This window comes from Trichomycterus rosablanca, chromosome 25 (assembly GCF_030014385.1).
Source record: "Trichomycterus rosablanca isolate fTriRos1 chromosome 25, fTriRos1.hap1, whole genome shotgun sequence".
NCBI lineage: Eukaryota > Metazoa > Chordata > Actinopteri > Siluriformes > Trichomycteridae > Trichomycterus > Trichomycterus rosablanca.
The window spans coordinates 2,756,440-2,775,488 of NC_086012.1; the positions used below are offsets into that span (position 1 = coordinate 2,756,440).

The 19,049-nt window shown below is 42.1% G+C and overlaps 1 protein-coding gene across 2 annotated transcripts in view; it reads left to right on the top strand.

Moving 5' to 3' along the window:
• Positions 1–19,049, top strand: part of bbs9 (Bardet-Biedl syndrome 9) — a 106,021-nt gene that overhangs the window by 21,331 nt on the left and 65,641 nt on the right. For both annotated transcript variants that reach the window (XM_062987587.1, XM_062987589.1), the window contains exons 14-18: positions 5,228–5,332; positions 10,274–10,414; positions 11,060–11,155; positions 11,307–11,479; positions 12,544–12,696. In XM_062987587.1, the coding sequence (XP_062843657.1) occupies positions 5,228–5,332; positions 10,274–10,414; positions 11,060–11,155; positions 11,307–11,479; positions 12,544–12,696 (668 nt within the window). The remainder of the gene's footprint in view (positions 1–5,227; positions 5,333–10,273; positions 10,415–11,059; positions 11,156–11,306; positions 11,480–12,543; positions 12,697–19,049) is intronic.

Genomic DNA, 19,049 nt, shown 5'->3' on the forward strand with positions numbered 1-19,049 from the left:
TTCGCTGCTAACATTGAATCACAACATTGTCCCCATAACAATGACAACACTGTCTTATGAGATCAAGCTAATTAGTCCCTGCTGCCTTTTATTTACACGTTAACAATTTTGGCCCAGCCTGTCCTTTGAGCTCCTCTTAAAGGAGTCCACCAAATCATCTCCTCTCTGCTTGAGTAATAGCTGGCTGAGATAAGAGAGACAAATGTTTCTCATCTGTTGGCCTCCGGCAAGGGCTTTTACCTCAGCCGCTCTCTTCTTAAACCACAAAGTGTGTGTACGGGTGAGACACAAAGCCCTAGACCACTTGCACTTGACAGGGGAAGACAAAGCAGCAGCAGGCCAGCGCTTGCAGAAAGTGGGACGTTTGAGACTCACATTTCATTTACGGTGGGGAACAGTAGAATCAAACACGCCGCGTGGAACCATTAGGGCGAATTTTTTTTTTTTTTAAGTTAGTCAAAGGCATTTTGACCTTTCAGGAAAGGATCTAGGGGCAGTTAAATGTTAGAAGAAGGCTTTGCTGATTCAGTGCACTTGAGTAAAGGAAGTTCTGAGTCCGACAGGGTGAGCTGCACTGGAAAACTGATCTCAAGTCAGCTTACAAAGTGAGTCATTAGGAAAAAGGCAACAATTATTTAAAAATCATTAAAAACTGTATGTATACACTCAGCAGCAAGCTCTTTTATCCCTGTGTTACTTTACCTTTGCTTTAAATAATGTATGAAAGTCATATAAGAACTGAGTGCATCAGTTGTTGCATATTTAAAATCTCCATAGAGTCGAGAATGGCCTGTATCCTAACAAGTCATGTGAGGAAAACAGCCCCAGTTTATCACAGCTTCTCTGTCAAACCTACCAGTGCAGATTAGACTAATCTTCTTGTATGACATCTCTTTAATTTTTGCTGTCGGAATAGCTCTGGTTTTGGACCACAGACCCAGTTTCAGTCAAACTTACATCTGTGGTTAGATAAGACTTTCATTCTTTAATAGGACTTTTTTTTAATCAAATGGTGGAAACGTCGAGTTGAGGTTTGTCAAAAATAATGATGGAAAAGCAAAGAGCTCATAAAAAGACCCAAAATACTGTAATACCATGGTAACCATTTATGCACTTATAATGTAAACCCTGAATGCTGAAAATTTGACCAGTCCTGTTATTTAATACCTGGCGCCTGGAAGCAAATGGAACACACGACACATTCCACATTCAGGCTCAATTAGAGTGAGTTTCAGACTATTTTCAGGTAGTCTGGTACTTAAAAAAACTGCTTTCATATTGCCAACAACACAGAAGCTCTGGTCCTAATAGACAAGGTTGTGGAACATGGGTGTAAAAACACCAATTAAGATTGATTCTTATTTCCGTTAATGTTCAGCTGTAACACTTCAGTATTTCAGGATTTTCTCTGCAGAATTTCCTGTACAGACAAAAATTTGTCAACATTTATGAATTATTTCTAATAGCTACCATTTAAGGTTCATTGCCTACATTTCTTTGCATTAAAATATTGACTTACTTCTCTACTGAACTGTACATTCAGCACCAAGCTCTCAGTCATTATGGAATAAAGCATTCAGTGAACACAATCCAAAATAAATCAATTATTAGGTAAAGAGATGCCAGCGCTGCACACACGGACCTTTCACTCCCAACACCTTCGTCTTAGGTTTCTCCAGCTCCCAAACTGTCATCATCCAGACCGGCACGACCTGCTGAGCCATTAGAACTTGGCAGCGGACGCTAATGTTTAAACGCACACACTCAGGAATGGTAGGACTGCTGAGAGACGAGGAGTTCACAGGCATCTGTCTTGATTTGGCTGCTGCTAGTATTCCTGATTATTCCTGTTTTTCTGGATCAGGCTCTGATTTCGGCTGATAGAAAAGCCTGGATGAAGTCTAAGAACTGCTTAACTGCAGCGTTTACACATTTGGAAAGAAAGAGTAAGGCCTTCAAGTGCTAATCTGTACATGTTCCATGTAACGGCTCTTGATTTTTATCTCAAATCTGAAGGCAAGTTTAGTCTGTTTGTGCTTCTGTGCTATATATACACAGACTGTATACACTCAGATACAAAAAACAGACCAAATAGCAATGAATGGCCAAATATTAACTTTTAAATAGTCAAGAATTAGCAATGTACTTTAACAGAAAGGAGAGGACTCAAAAAACTGGAGCTTACTTGCTTTTCAGTGGTGCCAAATACTCACTCACTTCAGCAATTGACTGTGTTGAATAGCCATGGATTGGCATTCGGTCCAGGATGTTTCCTAGGATGAAATGGTCACTATTGATGTATGAATGTATGTAATGTATGAATAAAAAGATAATAATAAATAATGGAATTATAGTAATTTAGAGCAATAAAAACACACCTTAGATTAGATCATTGTCGGAGTTCCCGCTGCACTCGGTGCTCACAGTGGCCAATTTCAGTCAGACCAGCTGCTGAGCACATCAGGTTAAGAAGTGGATCAGGGTCAGCGTTCAGTAGTGGGTCAGCGGTTCCAAAGTGAGCTAAAAATTTGGCTAATGCAGGTCATTTTGATATCATTTGACCCTGACTCTTACTGGCAGTGACTCTTCACAGCGTCAGTGCGTTCCTCTCCAGGGAAACTCGACTCTCTCTCTCTAATCCTGGTATTATCTTTCTGTCTTTCTCTCTCATGCTCAGTTTCTCACCATTTCATTCACTCCATGCTGTCTGTGTTTGCGTGTGTACGTTCATCACTGAAGGCTTGTTTAGAAAAGTGATGCCAACCCTCCCTGGTTTGGCGGGTTCATTATTAGCAGAGTCACAGCACTCTGTATTGTTATTCCAGCTCACGTGTCTCGTAGTGCTTTGATTTCATTCTCGGTTTCTTGCTCGTACATACGTTTTCACTTTCCATGCTGGCTTCTGGTCTAATATGGGTGTAACCATTAAAATATTTCAGGTCATGCAACAGTACAATGAATGCAGTTGCAATAAAACACGGAGTGAGGTGTTTCAACTAAACCCAGGAGTATCAAATCTATTACATGCTTCCAAAAACGAGGTCCATAAGGACATGGTTTGACTAGTTTTGTGTGGAGGAATTCTAGTGTCCTGCAAAGAGCCCTGACCTCAATCTCACTAAATAGTTTTTGGATGAATTGGAATGTTGTTTCTGAGCTGAGCCTATTTTTTAAATATATATTTAGATATAAAACATCCTGTGTGCTATGTAGTGTATAACTACATAATTCTTAGTGCATCAAGTAGGTGTAATATGTAGTACAGTAGTGTGCAAATTGAGTCCCACCAAGATGACGTTTGATTGCCTTATAAAATTAATATAGAGTTTGTTTCCACCCACCTTTAAGCCAAAATCTATAATAAGATTATTCACAATATATCAGCAGAGGTTTGTTTACCTTCTGTCACCTGAATTATTTAACATATTGGTTGTATTTCTGGGATTTTAAGTCCAACAATTGCACCACAAGTTTAATTCCATTATTAACTTCATTAAATATCATAAAATAGCTTCTGTTAATTAGCCCGGCTTTAAAATAAGAACTGTTTGTAATAATTATTTATTAATTTTAGTTTAATTATGCTCCCAAATTCTAAGATTTGTAATCAGATGACTGACAAAGCAATGGTGGCCAGTCCGTAAAATAAAAATAAATAATGCATTAAGACGCTGCCCAGCATAAATCTTCACGTTTAAGCTTGACTGAAATTTGTAGCTGATCACCTGCAGGTACAGGGACTTTTTTTACCCAGCAACCTCTGAGCCCATGTCGGTCCTGTGGACAGTGCCACCTGTGTTTCATTAGCTTCAGATTTTTTTTGGTAGGTCTTGCATTACGTCTGGCCATCAAGACAAATTTTCTCTCTGCGTTTTTTCCGACTGGCTTTTCTTTCCAACCCTACAAGACCAACGTTCCATGAACTTTTTGTTGGGTGTAATTAACCCAGCTCTATTTAACTGGGCACAGAGAAATCACCAGCTGTACTCAGCCCTAATTAGGAGGTCATGTTACAAAGGTTTATGACAGATTTAAACTTTCGACACCATTTCTTTTTCACAGAGATGTATGTGATTTAATCTTTAAGCCACAGAAAAAGAACAGTTGCTAAAATCATTAAAATCCCCAGACTAACCACGGCGTACACGTTCCTAACAGGTGTACGCAAACTTTTGACTTTAAATGTGTAACTGTGAATTCCTGTACCCACGACCCTGTCTGACGTCTCTAAACGCCAGTCTAATCTGATCCCAAGTGTTCAGGGGGGCAAGCCAGCCACTGTTTTTACACGCCCTGTGGGTCAAAGTTTGTCATTTCCCTGTCAGCCAAGACGCGGCTCCCAAAACGACCTCACACGTTCCCAAACGCAGTTCCAAAATGTCAAATCCTCCCAGATGAATAAGTTGACTAGTGAATGCCTCCCTTAAGTGCTTCTTTTGTCCGGTGTGTGAAGTGTGTTTGGGCTCAGCCATGACCCTCTCAAGGGAGGGACGGTTAGGTCAGCCAGGGTCAAAAGGGGTCACCCAAAATGTCCTATGGTTTACTCAAGCCCCTGAGGGCAGGCTGGGACCAAGTGAGTTATTTTCCCTTGTTTTTAATGTTGTTGCGTTTTCCTTTTCTTGCTGATGTGAGTGGTGTGGGACCGAGGTGCAAGTGGTGTTGGGATTTAGGGGAGGGGGGAGTTGGTTTGCAGGGTCATATGTTTATCCAAGCTATTGGAATTACAAGGTTAAAAGCTTGCCCTTGTTAAAGGGTTGACAGAGTGTGACAGGTTGGCATGTATGAAATGTTCTGAATAAATAATCATGTAGAGAAAGAGAAATATGATGGTCATTCATTCATTCATCTTTATTAATCATTGTGTCCTGATTTGGGATGCAGCAGGACGCTAGTCCATCTCAGGGAATCATAACTTCTACGTATGTTTTCTTATTTACTCGCATCTGAGGGCAATAAATGTTACAGTTTCTCACGGAACTCAAACCTTGGACCTTTGATTTACATTTACGACCTCTACATGTCTAGGCAGCAAAGTGGGAACATGGATGTCTTCACTAAAGTATGTCATAGATATATAAGCATTTCATTCCAACACAATCTGTTCTGCTCACAAATGAAACCAAGGCAGATTTAATTTTATGATACTGTGAGTATATCATCCATTGCTGAGCCAGATTTGTACCCTGTGCATCTTTAAATCTGTGTTTGTAAATGCTTGTGCTTACAGATCGTGGATCTCAGGTAGTGGTGGCGTTCTCCGCTTTCCTGAATGGCCACTACACACCAGCCGATCTGACCGGAGATGTTGCCGTGTCCTACAGTTCTCCCACAGGTACGCTCTGACATGCAGGTGCTTTTCTTTCTCTACGCCCATTTCTCTAGGTACGATTCCTTTTCATTATAAATGTATAGAAAGTATTAGGACTCCATAGAATCTGTTGACACGGGTTAGATGTAATCTGAGTGTTGTCCAGGTTGATGGTAAGAATTTATGTAATTTTAATCTTGCTGGGATTAATTTCCAAGCATCTAAACGACTTTAGAATGTCTACTAGTAGGCATAGTTCTCTTACTATTAATTCTATTTTCCGAACACTTAATGCATTCATGTGTATTGAGCTTGTGAGGACACTTCTGGATCCAGGCAGCGTTTAAGCTCTGGAAGCTTTTACCCTCATCTTTCAGCAAGCCTCTTTGTTTTAGCAGAAATGTCACGGCGCTTTTTTTTATTATGATTTTACTCATTTTGAAAAGTTCTCCTAGAAAAAGTGAAAAGGCGGCTGTTTTTACCGTTGTTTCCCTTGGACTGTGTATAGGTTGGCAGAGGCTCATGGAAAGCTTCCTAAACGAGCTTAAAATCTGGACGGTTTTTATGGTTAGTCCTCTAAAAATAGAGAGTGGAAAGGCCGTCTCTCTCTCTCTCTCTCTCTCTTCGGCTCGGTTTGACATATTAGATCACAAGAAGAAGCCAGTTTTTCTTTTCTTTACACACCCTGCCACATGGACCATTTACTACTGACTGGTTACAGAGGGGAAACCCCACTTACAATGAACATGAAGCAGGAGAAGGACCATTTACTACCAACACAGACATCAGACATGGAAATCAGCCTTGAGCGCTCTTTCTCTCTCTCACACACTCTCTCTCTTTCTAGTTTACTATCGTCTTCATGTACAAATGTCATTTTTCTCCTGAAGAATCTGGCACTACCCGTGGGTCATTATTACCTTGACTAGTTTTATTATGCGGATTGATGCCTTAATTTCCAATGCTGGGACTGTAGGGGCTGTATGGCTGTGGTTACAGTTCCTGGAAGTAAATGTGCCATGGTTTGGTGTCCCCAATCAATCATAGTAGACAGGAACCCAAAAAATAGGAATGGCCAAAGATAGGCAGGAGGCATGGCTGCTGTGCCCACCAGTCTTAGTGAAGGAGGCACATCATTTGCTTCGTCATTGCTTATCAGTCAACTTAAAGGAGGTTTTTGTTCCTGTCAGTCCCAGTGACAAAGTTCATTCTCTTGGTGTCTGTCAAGCTTAGCGAAGACAGTTTTTATCTGTATCTGTCAGTATCCCAAAGAGGGGGTGGGACTTTGTGCCAGTCAATCACTTTGAAGGCATGGCATATGTGGCGGTCTGACTCGGATAAGAAAGCTCGGCCTCTGTACCATGAGGCTGTTGCTCTTTATCACTGTTTACAGTTGCTCCCACCCACTAGCAGATGTCCCATTACTCATTCACTGTCTCTGCACCTCATACACAGCGAAGTCTCCAGGGCCGCCGCTCGTGTCACATTAGCACCTGCTGCTACCATGCTAGCATGGCCTTTGGCACCCACGGGGCCAAAAAGAAGCACAAACATCATAAGGGATTTGCATCTGTCAAATCCACTTTAAAAAACACTCTGCTTGGATTTACCCAAGTGGGTCATCTTTCTGAATGTCTGTCTCATAGAGTAAAACAGCTGCTGTGTTTGGCTTCACAAGCTGTTCAAGCATGAGCTGAACTTTTGAGATTTAGCTGCTGTTGCCCCGATATCCTGAAGATTTCCTTGTGTATGCATGTCACTGCAGTCTTAACATTTCCAAGTTCTTTTTCTGTGACTTTATATTTACATATTAATGAGAAAAAAGTACATGGAACAGTGGTCTTTTCACCTAGGTTGAAAAGAAAGCTCTAACTGAGCTCTAACTGGAATCAAACAAAATTGATTCAGGAAAAAAGGATTTGTTGATGTTTTTAAAAAAGGATGATTGAGGCAAAACGCTCCAATTAACCCAATAAAACATTTCTGACCCATACAAAAATTTGAGTGTTTTTGACAGATGTGGTGCAAACATTTAGTCACAGACATAAAACAGTTGCAGAAATTATCAGAATCCCAGGATCACAATCTATTTTTCTATCAGACTACACAAGCAAATGAGTTCTGTGTGTTGCGTAAACACGGTACAGCATCTCCCAGATCCAGGCTAAGCTACGCGCTAACCCACCGCTCTCAGCAGCTGGCAGCACACCGAGCCAAGAGCCAGATGTTGGGTTTCATCACCTCTAACAAAGCATGAAATACACAGTAAGGAAAGGCCATCATATTCGAGCCCTTACAGAGGAGCTGCTCAAACCTCACACAGACCTTCGCTGTCTGAATGTTTGTGTATGGGGGGCTGGGAGGATTCGCTCCTTGAGATATAAAGCTCATGCATCAGAAGTTTTAGGAGGCACTGTATGGTCAGAAGTTTATGGACATTATAAACTTGTTGGATGTCCCATTCTAAAATCATAGGCATTAATATGGAGTTAACTTTATAGGCTGTACTCTTCTGAGAAGAGCATGTCTGTGGGAATTTGTGCCAATTTAGTCAAAAAGCACTTGTGAGGCCATGCACTGATGTTTCATGAAAAGCCAGGACTTTTTCCCAATTAGAGTAGCCAATCCTCTGCTGGGGACCCTGATGGCATCCAAGGAGGGTATACATTCACCTGGCACACACTCATTCCAATGTGTGCGCAATCCACCAATCTCTTCTTATTTGCCCATACTTTGGAGAGCCACGACCCGATCTCTGCGCTCCCCCACTTTCTGTACAGGCACCCTGGGCAACCAGGGTCCTTACACAGCATTGATAAACCCATCCCTTATTAGTTTGGTCTTTTTCCAACCAGCAGACTGGAAGCCAATTTTGTGCTGCAGGCATTAGCCAATTGTGCCCAGCCGACTGGTAGCAGAGCCGAGATTTGAACCCGGGAGCTCAGAACCTTGGCCCTGGTGTGCTAGCGGATTATCTCTATGTGCCAAGATCACTGGAGTTCCTCCACACCAAGCCCATCAACCATGGACACAGTCATGCTGGAACAGGAAAGGGCCTTCACCAAACTTCTGCCAATTTGTTACAAACATAAAATTATTTCTAGAACATCTGAAGTTAATAATTAAGCATCTATCTGTCAATCTTTTGGATGTACATATAATTTAATGGTCCTAGTGTGGACAGTGGACCTAAATAAAAGCCATAAATAAATACCACCAGCATATTGGTAAATTTCACAAAATTCGGAGTCCAGGGAAATACCAGGTCCCGGTTCAGCATGAGACCCATTTAGCTGCGAGCTATTCCAGTCCACTGCTGATGAATGAGTGATTGGTTGCAGGTTAAGACGTAGTGTTAGACAGTGCTGACAGATTTAAACTTTTACTCGCCAGCGCAGTAGGTAATGCTGTCGAGAGGAGTGCTGTTTTCGGAAGCACGGTTTAAGTGACTGATGTGGCCACTACTTAAAATGCCTAGCCTCGTACGTAATGGCAGTTTCTCCCTCACAGCGAGGCACGAGGGCTTGCCCAGGGTCGTTAGAGTTTCCGTTACAGCGGGCGGGAGGTGTGTATTCTGAGACGGCTCTGCCCAGCTGAGCCACAACTGGTCGTGGAAGGGGTTTTTAAGGCACGTCATGGTCCAGATGGTGACCGTTCCAGGTCCGTCTCAGGTGTTTTTATTTTTTTCAGAAGGTGTGACGCTGGCTTTAAAAGCAGAGCGTCACAGTTCTAATTGCCCAGAGCAGACGAAACTTAAGAACATAAAGGTGTTTTTAAAAGGGAAAGGTCCTGTTTTAAGGGAGTTTGTTTTTTCATTGAGGTGCATTCGAGAACTTTTTCCCCTTGAGTTTTGTCAGACTTAATCAAATGTCCATTTGTTTTAAAGACTATACAAAGGGGAAATGTTTCAAAATGTCTATATAATGGAAGTATTTAGACCTAAATCTGTTGTGTATTTCATTTCAATTTGCTCCCCGTTGTGTCTGTACTGCAGAAAGCAAGATTTATGAGCTTATTTACTAACAGTGGACGATTTGGGCTTTTAAATGAGCGAAACATCACGTTCTGCAAAACGATACAAAACACACAGTGGAGCCAAAAGTCTGGTGAAGACTGATCACCTGTTTCTATGTTGCTTTTTCCTTTATTATATTGCTGTACTACTGTGTTTTGTTAACGGTAGAAATAATATCCACCTACATTTAAAGCTTTGTGTGACTGTATGTCTTTTTGTATTGAGTGGGCTGAGAAAATAAGCTCCATACCTTAATGTAACGTAACTCGGTTGTTTTTGCTTTTCTCCCTCTGCTGCCTATGACAGAACTGAACCCTGCAGGTAAGTGCAGCCGTTACCCAGAGACCTTGAGCAGTTTCTGTTGTTCTTAAACATGGCTGTTGTCTCTTATACACAGATGAACAAAAACACCCCTTTTTACCTTCATTTGCTATTTCTCATTCACACACACACACACACACACACACACACACACAATTCCTCTGTACAAATACGCCTTCCACCTACTGAATGCATGCATGCCGAAATCGACGTACTGATCAGCACACAGTAGAAGCATGGCACGTTTATGCTTTCATCCTGATATCTGAAACATCATGAGCCTGAGAGGAGCTAATAAAATTAAACACTCACTGGATGTAATGGTGTCACAGTGTCTTCAATGGTCGGTCAGTCCTTACAGAGCCCAACTGGTTACATAACAGCGACGTGTATAAAAATGTCTTCTGTTTGAGGGGTTTAAAAGAAGCATTAAAAACCATGTTGGACCTGAGGGTTAGCTTCACGTGCAAGAGAAGGTTTAGGGATAAACTCTTTGATCTCCGGACTTTTCGGTGCTTCCACCCATTTAAGCCTGCAGATCTCGTCAGCGTACTCTCACCTTACGTTTACTTCTCAGTGTCATACAGTATTTGGTCTCTTTCTAAAATGTGGTGTGTTCATTCTGCCAGGAGTACCACGTGTAGCTCAGTGCAAGTTCGTGCTGCCGCTCTGCCTGGTCTGCTACCCCACCACACCTTCCAAAACTGCCAAGTACAAGATCACTGTGGACACCAACAAACCTCCAGTCAACCTCAACGAAGTCTTTCCAGGTACATCACAGTTACATCACTAACTTTTGTTATTAAGCACATCAGTAAAGGCCAGCGGTCAACGTTGGCGACTTATGATATTCGAGGATATTTTCCTCTGTTAAGTCCCTATTTCGGTCATGTCTTACTCCCTATTTCATATAGCACGCACAGGTTTTAAGCACTGGAAGTGTCCAGACTGTTATCTATTATTTTAAATCACTCATCACTCATGATAGCTTGGTGACAGGGACCTGTAGCTCTGTAGCTGTAGTCTCCTTCTTTATCAGCTGGTTATCTGGCTGTGCTGCGTGGGCACCGAAGGGGGCACTGTAGCTCACTCGATGCAGCAGACAGTGGGTCATGTGGACTTACAGTATTTCTATAAGATAAAAGCAGGGGCTGAAAGCAGGGGTTTAGATAAGGGGCACCGGCATTGTGCTCACTTCACCTTGGCTGGCGTCCTGCGGGAAGATAAGAGCGTCTATCTCTGTCTGACATCCCTCCTGCCACACAGCAGGACGGTCTGAGAACTGTGTGTGTGAGAGAGAGAGAGTCTGATAGACTAACTGGATTAAAGAAAAACTCGATTCTTATTGTCTAATTCTTTTTTGTTTGTTTTCTTCTTGTTGTCTCTTTCTATCTTTTCTTCTTTCAACTTGAAAGAATTTGCAGGAAAGACTGAAGACAAGGAGGGCAACGCCCTGGCCTTTCAGTTTATCTCTGGCTCCCGGGTCACCGTCCTGGCCTCCAAAACATCCCGTAAATGATACACACAGTCACATTCATCAGAATGAGTTCTGTGATCTGCTTTACATTGGCAGGAGCTAATTACAGGTGCCGGGTAAAGAGTGATCACGCTTTGTGTGTGTGTGTGTGTGTGTGTGTGTGTGTGTGTGTGTGTTACCTGCAGAACGATACAGGATCCAGACCGAGAGCTTTGAGGATATCTGGCTAGTTGCCAAGGAACTAGTGCAACGTTTCGAGCAGCACTTTGCCAAGCACGGGGTCAAAGACTTCCGGAACAGTTTCTCGGGTCCGATCCCCCTGACTGAGTACTTCGAGATTGTGGATCAACACTTCGAGGTAACATGAATAAATGAACAGTTATAACCTCCTAATAAAATGTGCAACATACGACAATAATCAACATGAGTTACCTTAACCTTACAAACAAGTCATTTACAGTATGTAGGACAGATAATTCCTCAATAACTCCCCATGTTTGTGGCTATAACAGCCTCCACTCGCCTGGGAAGACTTTTCACACCGTTCTGGTGTGTGTTTATGCAATGTGTGCTTGAATAATCTTAAAATCGATCAATAAAACATAGGATTCAAAGGCAGGGCTGCTAAAACATGAATGAAACTGACCACAGTCAAGCAAGCTTTGCATTTGCAGCTTATAATTAATGACAGGCCTGTTTTTAATGGTTTTATGGTTTTTAATTTACATGTAGCCTCCTGGGCATAATGCCACAGTAGCATGTGGCTCTGTTTAGGTTTTTTCATGCCCTTTGTAGCTGGTGCAGTTAAACTAGCCCCATTTATGTGGGCGCAGAGACGTCACCAGCTGTAGCCAATATAATCATAATCATAATGACTAATAAGAGGTTTGGAGGCCATGTTACATGCTACAAAGATAAATTACTTTATACTCCAGATTATTGTTCATTTTATTCATTGTTCTTATCAACTAGTTATCCTGGTCAGGGTCACAGCGGGTCCAGTTCCACCAGAAAACCCTAAGTGCAAGGCAGGAATACCTTGAACAGAGAGCCCTTCCATTAGACATAGCCAATCATGTCTGTGTAGGTGCCCCCCTGGCTGATAACACTTCACCGTTATTGAACCTGGATCCCAGCGGTGGTGGGCTAGCATAATAGACCACCTGACCTCCTCTTCCTCCTTATTATTATTATTAGCATTTTCTCTTTTCTTCCTCTTCTTCAATTTAGACATAGCCTATTCCTCACTGCATTCACGACAACATATGCTGGCCAACAAGGGGCTACAGTTTCACACACTCTGCATTATTAAACACAATTATGAAGCATTTTACCTACATAATATACTAAGATCTTCTGTTAGATTGTATAAAATTAGAAAACAATAAAAACTACTAACATGAAGGAAACGATTTTCTGCAGCTGCGGGTGAACGCACAGAAGTATCAGGACCTGCTTTCAGAGCGAGCCGTCCAGTTCAGAGCAATCCAGCGCCGACTGCTCACCCGCTTTAAAGACAAGACTCCCGCGCCTTTACAGAACCTGGATACACTCATGGAGGGGACTTACCGCCAGGTCAGCATACACACACACACACACACACACACACACACACATATAGGGCTGCAACTATCGATTATTTTTGTAATCGAGTATTCTATCGATTATTCCAGCGATTAATCGAGTAATCGGATAAGAAATACTTTTGCTTTAACAAAGAGCAAAAACAAATACATATTAGATTAAATAAGACATGTTTCTTACACCAAACTGTACATTTGTATTCCTTGCATACAGGACAGTTTAACATTTTTTAAATGCAAAAATATATAAATCAGAAATAAATCAATTTACTTTTAAAATGTAAACAGGCAACCTGAAACATCAGGTCATCAAGTCATAAATAATAATAAACAAAAATACATGAACATAAGCCTGTAATTTGTGCAACTTTCAAAACTCAAAGTTTCAGCTACAGCTCACGCAGAACATAAAGCTTTAATATTTTGTTGGGAGGTTTTGTGGTGTTTGTAGGGGGATAAAAATCTGTCAGGATTGTGTCTCTAGATGAGGTAGATCTGGTGTGTGTGTGTGTGTGTATGTATGTATGTGTGTGTTTGCCTAAATCTTCATAAAAGCCTGTGGTGGTTGAAAGGAAGTAAAGTCAGTAAACATGAGTAAAGTAAACACGACGCTCTGATGGTGTGGATGTTATACTGAGTTTTAGTTTTATCAGCTTAAAATGATCTCAAACTTTCTGTGGTTTTCTCTGTCCAGTCTCCTCCTGTTCGCTATTTTCTCTCTATATTTTGCAGTCCGCGCTATCAAATCTCGGCTGCGTCCTAAACCGATACGTTCAGTTCGCAGGAGCGGCGAACGTGTCCAAATACGTAGTGTTCATTAAACTGTCCGCAAAAAGAACCCGGATCAAGTCCTGTTAAGTTCTGTTTATGTTTAAGATATTTGGGACGCAGCCCTCAGATGATTTTTAGTAATCGATTTACTGGAGTTACTCGAGGAATCGTTTCAGCCCTACACACATACATACAATTGTCTGCAGTGATAAGTCTGACCATGGTTGTCCATGTTCATGATTGTTAAATACACTTCTTATGGTTGATATTAACACGTTTGTAAGACTTTTGCAGTAACACAGGGGTTTTTCTTTGTTGTCCTAATTGGATTGATGACCCTTCTCAGTTCTGGACAATACCCCATTCGTGTCTGTAGGAATGTTCAAGGTCTTGGTCATTTGGTGTGATGAATCGATTTCCTCTCCCAGCTTTTGTGGCAGCCCCTTAGTTTTCACACACTTGAATCCCTGTGTGGTGTTTATATGACACATCACAGCTGAAGCCGATGAAGGCTGGCTATTAAGTCCCAATGGTTTAATCATGTTGTAACCCAACTTTAGGTCATACAGTCCAGCAATAGGTTTTAGGATCAGCAGTATTATGTAGGGGTAAATATCCTGCTGCTTTAAAACACTATACAATTCATTTTTTGTTCATTTGCTGCATGATTCATCTCATAAAGAATGAATTTAAACGGGCAAAATAGACACAGATTCCCACAGGCATACTTCAAAGTTTAGCTCACATCTGTTTTTGAAATGGGACATCCAACAAACTCTTGGCCAGGTGTCCAAACACTTTTGGCTATGTAGTGTATGTTGAGAGTGGAAGCGGTAGTGTTTGTGAGCACAACAGTAATTAGAATATTTAAACCATGAGTTCTGACATTATCTCCTTCAATGGCACCTTTTGTGAGCTCAGAGTGTGTTTGTGTGTGCTGGCGTGTAGTTGTGTGATTATGAAGTGATGGTCCTTTGAAAGAGCTGTTTACAACACCAATCCCTCTTAAATAGCTTCTATTAGCATAGGGATTGTAATGAAGTTGTTTCCGAACTATAGGGGGTGGTCGTGTGCCCTCTAGCAGGTGCTGTGCTGTAATGTAAAGTGACGTGTGTAATGTCAGCGTTTGCTCATTGCTGATTGCTCGTTTAGTAGGGATTTTACAGTAGCACGATATTCTAGCAATTATTCCGTAATTTGGTTATTTGTTGGTATGTTTATGGCTTGTTTGCATCTTTAGCCGTTACAGGACGTTTATGGGAAAATGCAGATTATAGAGCTCGTTTCCTATTCATGCTCTTCGTGCCCAGGACATGCGGGAAACGGCAACACCCTATACACATCCTGATGTAATGTATACACACCAGCAGAACAGAGTGTATTGATGGGGTGAGAGATTGATGCACACGCCGAATGAATAATTCAATAGTTCAAATTCGTTCTCTCTCTATTACACACACACACACACACACACACACACACACACACACAGCTTCATGCAGTGTTTAGACTGTCATAATGTAATGTAAGGAAACTCTACTTCTGACCCTAATTTTATTATTTTGCTTTTGTGAAACACAAGCCTGAAAGGGGTTTAGATTAGTTGACTATTAACTAGTCCTGTGGGCCAGATATGATCTCTGACATGATTAAAAGAAACGTTTGGCTTGTAGGTGGGCGGGAATAAATGCTGCGTTACTGTGAATACTTACCTCTGGATGTAATCCTCAACCTTTGTGCTTTTAAACTACAGAACATTTAAAAACATTGATGTCTTCGGTAAAGCTTAAATATACAAAGTAGGAATAGGAAATCGTTACTGCTTGAACAATTACCAGTGTTTGTTTGAATTAAGTCGTTATAGTCACTTTGATCTTCCAGGGTAAGAGCTGAGTGGTCCTTGTTTAGGACTGTTTAAGGAAGCTAGGTTCAATAACGTCTGTATGTTTTACAGTCGTTAGCTTAAAGCGGCGGTGCCCACCCCGGAGTTCTAATCTTCTCTAGAGTTTAGTTACAACACATCTGGATTTAATATCCAGATGCTACTGTGGACCTTGATTAGCTGTATGAAGCTAAAGACCCCTTTCAGTATAAAGAACATTTCCATTTTACAGCTCATTGTAGCACAAACTATTCGACTATTGAAATGCTGAGCACACACAGCTCATACGTGGTATTTATTAGCTGTAAATATTTATTGGGGCCAGAAGAATTCCTATTGCTTTACTGGAACCAGTGGTACAGCCCTAATTCCCAAAAAGTTGAGACAGTAGGAAGAATGTGAATAAAAACAGACAGCAATGACGTTCTGATCTGTGTTTAATTGAAAGCGTATATAATGTTTTAACAAAATAATTTCATTGATTTTGTGTGTGTGTGTATATACTGTATGTGTATGCCACCATGGCTGGTGGACCTTGGGTGAACAGCGATTTGATGAGACCCCATCAGCATTCATTAGCAAGCTGCGGCTTGTGTAGCACAGTCGCGGTGATGTTCGGCATGCTTGTGTACGGCTAGGATTTCACCTTCTCATTCTTCTCTCTTACACTTTAAGGATATTTTATTCATAAAGGGATGATGATGATGATCTTGGTTTGACAACCTGATGGCTCTGATTTAAGAGTACAAACACATGCACAGACACGAGGGTCAGTAGCCAGGGTCATTGGAGGGCCCTGGTGGCTTTGCTTTGAGCTTTGCTTTTAACCCCTTGCTGTCAAAGGCCCAAAGCTCTGGCAAAGACTCTGGCAGATGTGGAGGATGTCGAGAGGCGTGGGGAGAGTTTCAGGGAGGGAGGAATCCTCAGAAATCCTTCTTCCCGCAAATATTTTTCTTGTGCAGGGGCCTTAGAAAGGTCTTAGCGTTCCACTTGACAAGGCTGTTAAATTCTCCGGGCTCCCTGTAATTAGTAGCTGAAAGGTGTAGGAGGTTGTATTTTGATTGACGGTCTCTCCTGACAGGCCTGATTTATTTGAGCCAAATTGGGGAGCTAAACAGGCGTAAATGCTCTCTAAAAGTACCCAAACAAGGCGCAACACTGATCCCCTTGTCTCCCAGAGACCTGAAGTTAAAGACCAATGGTTGGAGATGTGTGCGTGCTTGTTGGACGTCCAGTTTGAAAAGAGTCCTGTCAGTCAGTAAGACTGTTTTTGTAGCACATGAAAGGCCTGAGGGAACCTATCCAAGACTCCATTTAGGAACCTCCTTATCAAAGGAGTCATGTGATTCGTTTCAGATTTTCATAGGCAGCTAGCGTTTAAAGACAATGAGATACGTCTTAGGTGTCGTGATTGAGATAAGAGGAGGAACAGTTGTCCCAGCCAAAGGCGTTTGATATGTTAAGTTGCTTGTCATATTAGAAGAAAACTTTGTAAAGTACCTTCTCAAGTGAATCATGCCAACCGTGCCAGGAGGTGACAGGCATTGTTTGATCGTTCCTGAATATGAATCCTGCAGTGTTTACAATACTGTATCTAGCTACTCTAAACACTGTGATATCCTTGTTCAGGGTGTCCAGGTGTTTGCCCAAAGGGAGGTAGGCTCAGTGAGGGGCTGAAGCCCAGGCATGTTGGCAGAGCTTCTAAAAGAACCCATTTGGAAGGATTTTCTACTGGACCTACAGCTGGCATCAACACAATGGCATGGACGTTGAAAACAGAAGCATCAACTGAAACTGCATTTAGTTTCCCAGCTCCTGTCCAGGGCTCGTCCCCTCCTGCATCATTTTTGTCCCTGTGTGATACCAGTAATGTAATATATCATCTCAGTAAGTGGATTTAGAAGCTACAATGGATGGCTGTCCACCGGGAGCGCCTCTCTAAATCAGCTTGCCCTTGTTGCCATAGAATCGTGATGGTATTAAGAAATGGAGCATATCTTCTCCCCGCTGCTCTTTTGTACGGGACTCTGAGCTGCCAGCACCATGCTAACAGGATTACCTGCTTTCTAATTAAAACGCCTCCCCACCACCCTCAAAAGTCTTTTAAAGAAATTCTTTACGCCAGTCACGTTTTAATTTAGCAGACATCCGCATCCTTCATACAACTCGCATTCCTTCTGTACACCTGGGTAATGAGTGATTGTCGACCTGTTTACTCCTTTTTTCTTTTCTTACGCTTCTTTTCAAAGATCATCTCTGGTATGTGCATGCACTTAGAGCTTTGACTTGGTGCCCCTCAGGGTTCAATTGTGGGCATCTGACTCTTTTTGAATGTGCCAACACGCTTGGCTCCAACTTGTGCTTGGATCTTGGACACCCAGGCTTTACATACCTCCTCTGAGATGTCTGAAACCGCCGACCTGCAGCGGATTCTTACAGAAAGCCTCAGAACATATGGAGGATCACGCTACCTCCTCTGTATTCCTCCACCTTTTATGCAACAGTGGGAGTCACTATTGAAGATCCTTAGATGTGACAAAACTTGAACTTGAGACTGAAGTTCACCTGAGCCACCACCTGTAATTCATTCATTCATTGTCTGTTTTACCACCTCTTTACCCTGTAGGGTCTCGATTGGTCCGATTCACTGGGCGAAAGGTAGGAAACAAACCAGACAGGTTGCCAGTCCATCACATGGCACCACCTCTAATTTCCAGCTGAAGTTTGAACATGCTTGTGCTTGGATCTGTACATAAGAGGTTTCTCGAGGCTACATTGTGGGTCAATATTTCTGATTCTGTATTAAATGGTTCCTGTGTATGTTTGGAACCTAATGTAGCATTTCCCATCAATTTTGTGACATGAAATATTCATAAGATCAACTAGAAGCTTGTTCCAGCTTGTGCGTGGAACTTGTGGCGTTCCTCAGGGCTCCGCTGTGGGTCCGCTCAGGTAGTTAAAGACCAGTGCTTGGCGTGCCACTGAGTCTTTTCATGCTTCGCTGCTACAGAACACACATACACACATGCACATTATGCCTTGGCAATATTGCCGCTCAGTAGTAGTTCTGGTGAGGCTTTGGATACTTGCCTGGCATCTGTAATTTGATTGATACTTTGAAGTATGCATGCACGGGTGGGAGGCTAAACCCTCGCCTGTGGTTTAATCTGATGTGCTGCCTTGTTTCCCAAAGAGAAAAAAAATCATATGTGGAGTCGTCGTTTTTGAAAGACGTCGTTTTTTAATGGTATAAAATCTCTCCATCGGGCTCAGTGAAACCCCCGCGCCCCCCCCCCCCCAAGCCCCCGCCATCTCTGCAGACACGGCGGTGACTTGAAAGCTCACGCCATGCTCTTTCATCAAAAGATCAGGAGATAAACATTGTTTTAAGGCAACATGGAGTTGATTACAGTGTCATCTTGAATTCCAGGATATAATCTGACCGAAACGATTGCAAATGGGCCTGATGTACGACATTTTTAGGTTCGAAGGATGGAAGCGAGGGCGAGGAAAATATATAGCCACTGGCAGAGAGCTGCGTTCTGCAGGAAACGTCTCATTGTTTGATTTAAGACTTCCTGATTTGGCTGGGTTTGTTTATATAGTGTTGTTCATGAGGTGGAAAAGGTGAAGACACATTCATCTTCATCACTGACCTTTATGAATAAGTGTATATGTTCCAGCTCTGCATG